The sequence below is a fragment of the Montipora capricornis genome, chromosome 12, assembly GCF_036669925.1.
Source record: "Montipora capricornis isolate CH-2021 chromosome 12, ASM3666992v2, whole genome shotgun sequence".
Classification (NCBI taxonomy): domain Eukaryota; kingdom Metazoa; phylum Cnidaria; class Anthozoa; order Scleractinia; family Acroporidae; genus Montipora; species Montipora capricornis.
In genome coordinates, this window is record NC_090894.1 from 41,023,445 (window position 1) to 41,035,944 (window position 12,500).

General features: G+C 39.6%; 1 protein-coding gene and 1 long non-coding RNA gene across 7 annotated transcripts in view; both read left to right on the forward strand.

The window, feature by feature from the left end:
- Positions 1-4,089: 4,089 nt before the first annotated feature.
- Positions 4,090-5,123, forward strand: LOC138027779 (uncharacterized). Its single transcript, XR_011127510.1, has 2 exons — positions 4,090-4,261; positions 4,364-5,123. It is a non-coding gene; the product is annotated as an uncharacterized lncRNA (long non-coding RNA).
- Positions 5,124-8,969: 3,846 nt separating this feature from the next.
- The window catches only part of LOC138027772 (short transient receptor potential channel 2-like), a 66,495-nt gene continuing 62,964 nt past the window's right edge, over positions 8,970-12,500 (forward strand). For 2 of the 6 annotated variants that reach the window (XM_068875381.1, XM_068875386.1), the window contains exons 1-2: positions 8,970-9,303; positions 9,737-9,804. In XM_068875381.1, the coding sequence (XP_068731482.1) occupies positions 9,290-9,303; positions 9,737-9,804 (82 nt within the window). In that variant the 5' untranslated portion in view covers positions 8,970-9,289. Of the gene's footprint in view, positions 9,304-9,456; positions 9,632-9,663; positions 9,805-12,500 lie in introns of those variants that run through there. The other 4 variants (XM_068875384.1, XM_068875382.1, XM_068875383.1 and 1 more) reach the window with 3 other exon arrangements.

Below are 12,500 nucleotides of genomic sequence, written 5' to 3' on the forward strand. Positions count from 1 at the left end.
AATGACATAAAAAAGGTAATTGAACACACCAACATAAAATTGAACATAAATAACCTTTTTCCTGGGTTGCCTTCTTGCGGGAGCGCTCTGCAGCTCTTGCCTTTCGTCTGGATACAATGTCGTTAACATGCTCGACCCACATGCGAATATCGGTCACTGGCAGACAGCAGTTTTCCGCCAATGCCAGAAGCTCCTCGTTGGTGAATATCGCATTTTTCATAGCTTTATCTTTACTGGCTTCTTCAATGATACTTTTGGGTGGCTTAAACTGACAATCACCATACCCATTTTGGCGCACATGTTCAATATGTTCCACTGGCTGTAGATAATGCCCACTGCATTCCTGTCCACATTTTTCACAATTTTGACTTTTGACATCTGGAATCGGTATTGGTAAGTAACTTAATGAAGGACCGCCAGGAAACCACGTTTCTTCTTCTTTGGACCGTCCTTCCCTGCATAGAGGGTGAATGCAGTCGACTTCATAGCACAGAAGCACATATTGCTGCCTGGCATTCTGTAAGGTACTTCCAACACTGATTGTTGGCGTTCTTTGAGCAACAGTGTGGTCATCCAAATCTTGTTGCAGGGATGAAGTTTCCTGTACTTCTTGCTGCATCAAACTCTCCTTAACTGTAGATTGGTTTGCGACATCTTTTGTTTCATTCTGAGAAGAACTTGTACCAGTGACCAACAGGTCAATTATTGTCGCTTGGTCCTTTGGCGTCTTCTCCTTTGGCTTGTCCCTGTTAGCATTTTTGGCATCCGCTGGGTCTTTGTGGCACTTCTGAGAACGTGCCTCTGCCTTCTGGAGTCTTGCCAAAATTTGTTGATTGCCACGCATACTTTTCCGGTGTTGAGAAATTTGTTCATTGATTTCTGTAGCCCTACCAAACTTTGACATACTAGCACATTTCTGTTTTTCCTTTTCCAGCAACATAATTGTGTCTTTGTCAGTTTCAATGTCACTTTGCACTCTTCAATTCTACGTTCTCTCACTTCACGGGACAGCTTAACTCGTTTTGTCACCTGAATTTGCTGGTCATCAACTGCTCCTTGGCCAAAGACTTTAGATCTGGATAGTCTTCTCTTATATCTGAAGCCATCTTGATCAATTTTCAGTTTTGCCTCATTAAAGAGTTCATTCCTGTTTTTCAACAAGGAGACATCTTCTTTGCATAGGGCTAATGCAGCATTGTTGATTTCCACTTGATAATGGCTGAGAGGTTTGCCTGAACCCTTTCCAAAAATTTTACTTTCTTTTTCCAATACACTAAGTGGTATTTTAGTGACGCAGGAAGCAGCCGATGATTGGATGTTGTTTTCCTGGGAATAAAAGGAATTTAAAACCATAGTCGCTTGCTTGTAAAGTGTTTAAGACCAATGATAGCGAACTAGGACAGGTAGAAATTTAGTTCAGACAAGTAATAGTCATAGAAGCAAACCTCATTCATACTTGACAAAATAAGGTTAAAATATCCCTTTTTTTAACTTTGTCATTCCGCGGCCATTTTATTTGTTTTTACGAGCTCCCTTTGGAATAAATTTAGGTTCAAGTCGAAAACAATTTACAAGGATAATACTGGTAATATGACTAAAATCATTAAATGCCTGATTGTTTTGAGTTTCAAGTTTCGAGCAAAACCTTTTGGACAAGAACGCTTGTGTTTTGGACAACCAAATTTAATATAGTGCTTGTCCGAAGGACAAGTGGATAAGAAAATATTTCTCTTACTCTGTGAAGGTAAATGCAATGGAGAAGACTGAAAAAACAGAACCCAGTGAAAAATGATCATATAATGGTACATATCTCCAGATTAAATTTATTTTATTACAAGGCCTCTCAAATGCCAACAGTTTTAAAAGCTCCAATCCCAGTTACAGTTACAGTATTGAGGCTCACAACTGAAAAATTGTGTCACACAATAAAATGGTATTCCAATTACCGGTACATTACAAATTCAAATAGCAAAATCTGGTAAATTGCAACTAGATGGAAATTAGGTGCAGTAAGTTTAAGGCAATTTGGCCCAGATAAACCTATGTTTACATACCTAAATTATTTTAAGTGGTAAATACCTTTGCCCTTGCTCCAATTGCGATGCGCCCGTTATTTAAAACGAGTGTTGTCTGGTAGCTGTTTGTACAACCAACATTTCCTGTCGACAAAGCAAATACTATCATTTAGTGAATGCAGGTTAATGATATATGTAAGGGTTAAGTTTTTTTACAAAGTGGACAGAACTTGGCATTATAACTAAGGTTAATACATTACGTCTTTTATTGGTGATATCTGTACTGCTTTCTACCATATTAATAGTGTTGGCTTGTTTGCTTGAAGATGAAGGAGAAAAATATAAAAAAAATAAGTAAAACGATTTAGTATACCTTACACAAAATTATAGGCATACACCAGTAAAATCATTATCTTGAATAGCATATGCAATGGTTAACTCTGAAAAAGCTTATGCTGCTGGTATAAATATAAACATCTTGATTTTATTACGTCAAGTCCTAAAAAGTAAATTAAGTTTTAAAATATAAAATGGCAATGGCTCAAACATTGAAATCCTTATTTCTTTCTACCAGAGCTTAAATGAAACTTCAAATTGTCACATAAAAACAAGAAGGTAGGGCTTAAAGGAGTAGCATACCTCCTTTTCCACGTTTGAGTTATGTTCAGTGCACACTAAAAATAATTTATCCCGGTCATTAACATCGTTCAGTGACTCGACATCAATTTTCTCCATCCAATGTTCATGAAAGCGTTGAATAAACACTTTCGACTCCTCCGCAACCTCGAATAAGACTCTTGCCTCTCTAATCAGCTCCTCCAATGTCGAGCACTTCACCATGTATGGCTTTTTATGCTGAAGGTAGTGAAAACGTACCTGGGAATCGAACAAAATAAAGTACACTGAAGATCACTGGAGTAGCGTGTTCACTAAAGTAGAAAATATGAATAATTCATGCAGATGACAATATAAATATTCAACACCTAATCATCAAAAGATTAGCATAGAAAAGATCATACATTTCTTCCGAAAAATATTTTCGCTATGTTAGGGAAGGATGACCAACAAAAGGGGACAAATTTAGGAGAGAAACGTAAGACACGCTCACTTTTTTCTCCGTCGCCATTTTGGAAGCCGTGCAACTGTAATACCCAGTCCCCGCGGTCCGGATCTTTCATTTTCAAGATGGCCGCGATGTTACAAATCCCGCGGGTCTTTCCTCGTGTATCTTGCCTCGGAAGTGCAAAAGCAGTCCAATTTCCCCTTCCCGGGCCCAAAATTGGCGACAAAAGTCAGCAAATCCCGCGCTATTCCCCCGTATGTCCCCGGGGTCAACCCCCCGGGATGGCCACTGATAAGTGCATAATTTGATCAGCTGTTTCCCGAGTTTCTTTGCAATTCTGTAACCAATCGGAGAGAGGCTCCAAGAACTCTATTGTTTTTCAGCCAATCAGAGTAAAGTCCAGATTCTGGACTACCAGCAGACGACTCGTTAAGAAATTGTATCAGGCGTACCTTTTCCGTCCAGTCTAAAGGAAAGTACGCCTGATCGCAGGTTAGGTTCAGTTAACCAATCTTTTTACGAGATCGTGTGAAGAATATTCGCCAGAATAAAACTGAATAACAAATTATCGTGCATTATAAACTCGTTCTTTCAACGTGGCGTCAGCAACATTGCTTCGTTCTAGCTTTCATTTTACGGTTCGGTTAACTACACTTTTCTCGAAATAGCACTCGATTCCTGATTAAGCCTAACCGCTCGTTTCAGTGATTTGGCCTAAGCACTCTTGTAAAATTTTTAGCTTTCAATTTACGGTTCAGTTAACTACACTTTTTACGAGATCGTGTAAAGAAGAAAGCACTCGTTTACTGATTAAGCCTAAGCGCTTGTTTCAGTGATTAGGCCTAATCAGCCTCGTTCTCAGGGTCTTTCATTTCCCCACCCTATTATCGTCGGGATATTTTCGTAACTATGCTGCTCTGCTATCGCGTTCTTTCACAATTGCGTTACGCGAGGGTGTAACGCACTATCAGAAACACATGATAATGGTACGGAGATAACGCGTAACGAAATCGGGCATAACATTACCATTAAATTAATTTAGTCACTTTCATTGAGGAAATTGTCATCTTTAGGCAACCGAATCGTTTTGAGAATTTTAGCTGTCTAAGGAACGCGTTTGGGAACGCGGTTGGGTTAATTTTACAGGGTCATTTGGTCTAACCGAGACAACCGGCCTGCCATGGTAAGACCTAATTTACAGTTATTTATATTGTTTAATGGCACTAGTTTTCCTTTACAGGTTGGACTAAAAGCATGCTAAATAAGTTGTCGCGTCTTAAATCAGGTTGACCGTGATTCACCAATTCTGGCGGAGATTGATAAGCAACCAAGGAACTGCCAAAAGATTAAAGGACCTTTCGCAGATGGGAATAAAGCGCATACGACGGCAAAAAAGTACGTAGCGGCTGATCCAAATCTCAACTGCTGTACTGTTGATGCAGCTGGGAAGGTGACGCAGTGGAAAGCTGTCAGTGGACAAGAGGTCGTTCTGGAGAATGCTAAGAAGGGTACTACATTTTATTACACAGATAAACTACGTTTGAAGAAATAATTCATCGTGTCTCCGTGTGATGATTGACATACGGTTGTTTAAGGCGCTAACTTATTTTGGAAGGCTTGGTTTGTCGCTATTGATTCCTACCATTGACGTTGATTGCGCTGCTTTGTAGAATTACACAAACGTCAAGAGATACGTCAAGAGATCACGGTTTATTCATCAAGCTACGTTCTCAAAGATGTTTGTAGTTACTGCGGCTAAATTGCAGAATACCCCACAACTTACTTGCATTTCATTGAATAAGAATAAGCTCTATTGTGTTCCGACTCGTTCTTCAAATAATGCCGACTAGGGGAAACAATATTGGTGAGGTGCGTTACTGCTTTATGTGTATCGATTTGTGAAGTTTGTTTTTCTGCGAATAACGAAACCAATGTATGTCGTTATTGCTTCTGAACATTTGCTTTTTATTAATCATTCGTTATGACTTCGACCAACAGACCATTTGCAGATGAACAGGCCTGTCAAAATACAGATTTAAGTCGCCCACACGTCTCCGTCCTCAATTTTATTACTCTAGTAAGAACTGGGCCAAAACACCATAATTTTACATAAGCATTGTTTTCAGTTTCGCTTGGGAGCATTTTAAGTCCCAAGAGGAAATAAAAACAATGCTTATGCAAACTCTTGGAGGGACAAACAAAGAGTATTATGGTATTTTTGGTATTGGCAAATTCAGTGACGAATTTTAATTCCCTTTGCTTTATTGAGATGCGGCCCCTTATAGCGATTTTTCTCGTGACGTCACCCATTGTTATTAATATGCCAAGCAGAACTTAATTGGCTGTTAAGGCAGACTTCTTTTGTTCCGTGGTTGGGAAATTTGAATATCAAAAGAATGTGACGTCAATGTTTGTAAACAAGAAATATCGCTATGAGCCTGCGTTGCAGGCGTTTCAAGGGAAGCATGCACGCCCTCCTCGTTCCCTCGCCGGTTCTCCTTTTCCCCTCAGCCCTTCGAACGCCTGCCACGCAGGCTACTATAAGTTCCCATGATGTCCCACACGTAGCTGTACCCTCCCCCCGAAAGAAAAACGGGAGGAAGCTCTTGAACAACACTGTCCATGGAGAATTAAACGTGTTGCTCATGTTAATCAAGCTCCTTGGATAACACCTGCGATTATAAAGCAACTACAGTTTAGGGATGCCTTACTGAAAAAGTTTAAACATCATCGCAATCCATGTGTTTGGGCTGATTATAAAAAGGCGAGAAATAAAGCAATAAGCATGTTAAGAAGTGCTAAACGCAAGTTTTATGTCTCTAAACTGGAGCAAAATGTAAACAACGCAAAAGAAACATGGAAAATAATTAAATCAATCTCAGGAATGGTTAATCAGTCCAAACGTGTGAACAGCCTTCGAGTTGAGGATCGCATTATCGAGGATACAGCTGAAATGGCGTCTGACTTTAATTCTCATTTTACATCTGTTGCCGATAAACTCAGGTCGTTACTTCCTCAAACAAACTTTGACATGTCTAAACTGATCAATTTTGTCTGCTCAAAAAAGGATAATAACGTACTCTTTTCCATTCCACCTATTACAGAGTCCAAGGTCATTGGCTGCCTTAAGAGCATTAATTTACACAAAGCCTGTGGTATCGACAAGCTCAGTCCACGAATGCTCAAGTTAGCAGCTCCTATAATAGCTCCATCTATTGCCAATTTAGTAAATCATTCCTTTAATACGGCCTCGTTTCCTCAACGCTGGAAGACTGCGAAAGTCTCTCTTTTATTTAAAGGTGGGGACTCAGAGGACTTAAATAATTATCGACCAATTTCGGTTTTGCCTGTGCTCTCAAAAGTAATTGAACGGCATGTACATGACTCACTCTCTCGCTATCTTTGTGAAAACAACTTGATCTACTCTAAACAATCTGGCTTCCGGAAGCTTCATAGTACAGAAACAGCCCTGATCAGAATTATAGATGAACTGTTATTTAACTTGGATAATAATCGTGTAAGTGGCATGGTCTTAATCGATTACTGCAAGGCCTTTGACATGGTTGATCATGTTATCCTGTTGGACAAACTACATGCCTATGGTTTAGACAACACATCATTATCGTGGTTTCAATCCTATCTCAGTGACAGGCGTCAATTTGTATCCATGAGTGAAAAGGAATCTACTACATCTATTATTCCGCATGGTGTACCTCAGGGCTCTATTTTGGGCCCTTTACTGTTTGTCTTGTTCATTAACGACCTTCCGTTACATGTTAGTTCTGCTAATACTGATCTATATGCTGACGACACGACATTAACTTGTTCCGTCAATTGGATGGATATGGATCGTCTGCAAATTTCTTTATTTCTTTAAACGCAGCAGTTTCTGAAACGGTTCATTGGGCCACAGCCAAAAAGCTTCCACTTAATGACAAGAAAACTAAAGTTCTTACCATCTGTGGTAAACGTCTTTCCAACAGAATTCCTAATGACATTATTGTTTCTGTTAATGGATCGCAACTTGAAAACGTACAATGTGCAAAGCTCCTAGGTTTGGAAATTGATAAGGAATTGGCATTTCATTCGCATGTTGATAAGTTATTCAAGAAACTATCTCAGCATATCGGAATTTTAAAAAAGATTAGACATTGTCGGCAAATTAAGCATAGAGTTCTCTTTTATAATGCTATTATTAGACCAGTAATGGATTACGTAAGTTTTATCTGGTCAAACTGTGATAAACTTTGTCTAGATCGTGTTTTAAAGCTACAAAAGAGAGCAGCGAGAATTGTCATTGGTGCTGACAGTTATGCACCCTCTGTTCAGTTATTCAACATACTCAAATGGATGCCTTTCTTCGAGAATGCTAAATTAGCCAAGTGTTGTATCATATACAAGCGTTTGCAAGGTCGCGTGCCTAGTTATCTTACTAACTTATTAGTACTTACCGGTGAGACTCATTCACGGCGAATTAGATATGCTAAAAGCCTGCCCTCGAGTTAATCGAAATACAGAAGGTGGTAGAACATTTACTGTGACTGCTTGTCGGGAATGGAATAAGCTACCTCTTCAAATGAGGAAAGCAGAGACTCTCAAGACTTTCAAAAATTCTCTTTGGAATAGGATTTTTAAAGACCAGCAATCTTTAAATCATTTCTCTACATAAGTATTGTGGGTCACTGTGCTGCATGCTAATAATTGTTTCATAGTTTTATTAGATTTTGATAATTTTATCATAAGCTCTGATTTTTAACTATTTTAACTATTTTGATCTTGTAATGAGGGCCTCTAGTTTATTAGCATTTAGATATTATTTTGACCTACCCTCGATAAATAAAGACTTCACTTCACTTCACAGGAGGAAACGTCTACGAAGAGCTGACCCAAATCGTGGTTTCCTATTGGTCACTTACCTTAGTCAATTCTTTCGAGAACACATATTGGTGAAAATAGATTGTACCGTTGACTCCGCTGGCTTTTTCGGCGGTGATGATAACAGTGAGGAAAGAAACGGTGCAAAAGGAACGTGAATAGTTTGCTTATCTTGAGTCGGAGATGGGCTGTAACTAGTTAGCCTGGGACGCTTTAGTGTGCTGAGATCCAAACTTTCTGGAAGCTGTTCCTTCGACTGGAAAAGAAGATGTGCTTTTTCGAAACTTGCTGCGTGGGAACTTCTCATTGATTTTTCTAATTCCTCAAGGTTGTGCTGCAAATTTTGTCGTTTCTTAAGGGCAGCATAACTGTATCGTTCTTAAACGACTATTATTTGTCTCGATAAGTGAGAATAAGGTATAATTATCTCCGAGCTTGGACACACTTTCATTGCTTACAGGAAGGATTTACTACAACAAACCACTGGGTAAATATCACTCTGTCATTTATCTAATTTCACTGAATCTGTATCAAGAATTAATCTGTTACTATTTTCAAATTTCCTACAATATTCCATTAGATGAATAAACCAGTTTGAAACCAATGGCAAGTGAGTGAATCAGTAAGCAATACAATTATATCACAGCTTGAAAATGTACTTCAAGACTGTTCACATCAAAGGTTGCCTTCTTCTTGCTTTGGACAAACTATTGTTCATAATCCTTTTCAATATCGCTCTCAAAGACACAGTATACACTTAAAAAGGGGCATTGAGTTGCATATGAGTTCCAAAGAACAGAAATATATCTACATTGTAGTTACAGCGGTTATCAGTCACACCCGCCCCTCAACGACATTTTTGGGTGGATGTCAATGGAGTGTTTCCATGAAGAATTTGAACAGGACTTTGGTCATGGAAACATTTGATTGACGTCCACCTAAATGTGAAAAATGTCGTTGACGGGCGCGTGTGACTGATAACCGCTGTAATTGAAATTCCGTTAATACCACTGGATTGACTCGTCTTCGGTCGTTTTAAATTGTGGTCGGTTCTCGAGTTCTAAATCGCCAGATGACTGTAATATTCAGTGTATCCGCTACTTAAAAAGCCTCCTTGAGCTTTCTGAAAGTATCACTCCAATGATCTTGTGATTAGCTAAGTCTCGCCTCGCCGAGTCCGTCGCCATGATGATGAAAATTTCACATTCTAACTTTTTTCTGTCTTTCTTTTGGTGTGATGATTGAATAATTTAACCGAAACGCAACAACATTCTGGAAAAGCTTCGAGGAAAACATTACAGGAACACATTGAAAAGCATCTCTCGGAACGGAAGAAATGTTCCCAAAGAGGTACCGTCACTTGCAACTACCTGTCCACACGCGTGACAAAAACATGTTCTGCCGGCCAATTAAAATTCAACGTTTTGACACTCAAACTTCAAAGTTTACCCGCCCACTTGGGAATGTTTTGGCGCCAGTTACGTAAATGATTTACATGCCGTTTGGCAAGACATGGCGTCTACAATAAATAAGCAAGGTAGGAATTTCAAGCAAGGTATTGAAAACTGCAAAAGACAAAATGCCCGTACGCGTTGCTGACTTTGCTTCCGGTGAAGTGTGCTTCCGGAGTGGCGCCAAAACGTTCCAAAGTGGGCGGGTAGTCTTTGAAGTTTGACAGGTAGTTGCAAGCGACGGTAACGCATCATGCACATGAACTGCTCGTATTTCGGAATTACATTATATCAGTACCAACTCACTTTACATGACTTTTTTGGTACAACAGAATGAGCTGCTTTGTGTGTTGTGCGAAGACGACCCCAGACGACGAGTGTGTGATGCTAGAAAGCGAGGGTAAGTTTTTTTGTGTGCACACATCTTTAATCTAAAGTGTTTACGCCACATTAATTTCGGAACCGTCTTTGACAAGAACTGATGATGGAAAGAACGTGCTACGGAGTGGTCGTTGGATTCGTTATATTTTACGTGGTATAAAAGCGTTTGGGAATTCCAGTTTGCTGTCAAATAAAAAGGTCTCGTTTTGCACAACTTCATTTAAAATGGTATCGCAACTATCTTTTTGGTGGCAGAAAGCTTCAGCAATAAAAAAAGGAAAATTATATCGAGATCGCAGAGAGCAAGCGCAGAGAAGACTCTGCGGGTTCGAGTCTATATTAAACCCAAGGCTTTGTAGTTCTGAGCCCAAATCCTGGCGAATTTTGTAAACTGTGGCAGCGTTACCACTCTAATGATAAACTCATTGTCCCACTTCCTCACACTTCTTAGATATACATAGTAGTGAAGATGTTATCAGTACTGTATGTATTAATTATAAAGTTATTGTTTAAGTATGGTTGAAACAAGTCATTGAATGTCGATGTAAACGGCAGAAAAGCGAAAGCAAAAATCTCCACAGATAAGAGTATATTTACTACCACGATAACTGAAGGTTCTTATTGTGTTAGTATGCATGTCATGGCGTTGTTTCAATTCAAGTAGCATCTTGTAGAAAGCGACGGACCTGCATGAGCACATGCAAATTGTAAATAAGTGTTTATCAAACATATGATCCACTATCACTATAATTTCGTTACGACGGGTTATTTTGTAACTTGCGATCACCACAATCTTAAATGCTAGAGAAAATAAACGTGTTTGAGTCAAACTCTCAAAAGTACTTATCCTTTTATGGGAAGAGCAACGTAGTCTTGCCGACGTTGTCTTTCTTCCCTGTAGAAAGGATAGGTTCGGTTTAGTTTGATCTTTCGACTCTAGTCGAAGTGAGCAAACTATTGGATTATATTGGATTGGGAATCCCCTCTCGAATCTCAGGATGTTGCTGAGAAACCGAAGGAACGGTAAAACGCCATAAGGGACATACAAGGTAATGATTTCTCAAGGTCACGGTTGTTGAAGTATTAGAAATTGTCAGTCGAGCTGTCTAGAAATGACGTTGGGTCGTCCAAATGTTGAGATTCCAAATCTCACACTGTCGTATTATCGAAATGTTGAGTTTGTGATATACTGCAACTGCCTTGTATTTTTTTCAAGAGGTTTACAGTTTGGTTTAATTAAGAGGCGACTAACATATTTATTGCTGGGACATGAAAAAGCTAAGTTATCATAGGCAAGGCGCATACAATGGTTCGAAAGGGCTTGACTATATTTCTTCTTTAAGTCGTCTTTCCTTTTGGGGGTTCTTGAGAGGTACCTACCAGTTCTAGAAGCGTTGTCTGACATTTGCAGACCGCAGACTGGAGACTGCACACTGCAGAGTGGCTACAAATAGCGCTGATAAACAGTATTTAAGTCTAAGCACCCATTTCAAATAGCACTGATAAACAGTATTTAAGTGACTGTGTAAGAACCCATTTTAAAACGGTTAGCTTTCAATAATTGTGATTCTGGGTTAGTCTGCAGTCCCCCCCCCCCCCCCCCCCCCCCGAGAACAACATCCAAGCATGAATAAAAAAGTATTTTAACCTTGGTTTGGTGCGGTTGAAATTGCTTGTGTTCTATTTCTTGCTCGTGGAATAAGTTAAAAAGTCGCTGTTAATGAATAACAAGTCGCCACACTAACCTAGCTCAGTTTGGTCAGTGCAAGAAACCAAGAAATAGAAGGAAGTGGCAGTTCTATTGGATACCGTACGATGTAGCAGCGACCAAGAAACGCTCCAGGAATGGTGGTCATTCGCGGCGCTGCATCACGGACAATTTGCGGGCGATATACCCTGAAGGAGTGCCTAGGCGGGTTAGAAACAGGTTAAGATCAAGAGAGAATAGAGCAAGAGGACCCCGGGGGGATGGGGGGGGGGGGGCTACTGCCATATATGGGCTATATAGGTATGTGCCGCTGTGAAGGGTATGGTTTTCAAGCAGTTTACTCCAGCGTAGGGTATATAAATCAGAGCCCCCCCACCCCACCCCCCCTCCCCCTCCCCTCCGGGAAGAGGACCAAACTTTTTGTGGCACATTGACGCTTATGGTGTCGTAGTACGAAAACCCTATCCTTTATTTATTTAAAATATGGTTTCTCTATGATTACTTTATTGTCTGCGTATGATATTTTGGAACAAATTAACAATAAAGCATATATATAATAAGGATAATTGTATGATTGAATCGAAGCGGAACGAGTGAACGAATTCAGCAAGTCTGGGGGTGCAATATTATTATTATCAGTACTGTGCATTGATGCAGATCAACAATAAAGCATATACATAATAAGGATATTATTATCATATACCGAGAGCGGAATTGCGTGCTTTCATGCTCCCTATTGTATTTGAAAAGTAAATTAAACGCAAAGCTTGCTTTCGAAGAATTGAATATCTGTCAAAAGTAGTTTACGTATGATTGCAAAAAACGGTAGTCTTGTCACCTCGAAGCAGAGAATGATTTGTTTTGCGTGTACATGCGAGCGTGGGAAGAAAATATGGGGTCACACCTGATATCATCAAATCAGTTCATATACTAAACGACGAAGTTGAAAGTCGCTATTCGACATGGATTCTCTAGGTAAAGTGTGCACTTGTCGATTTTCAAGGGTT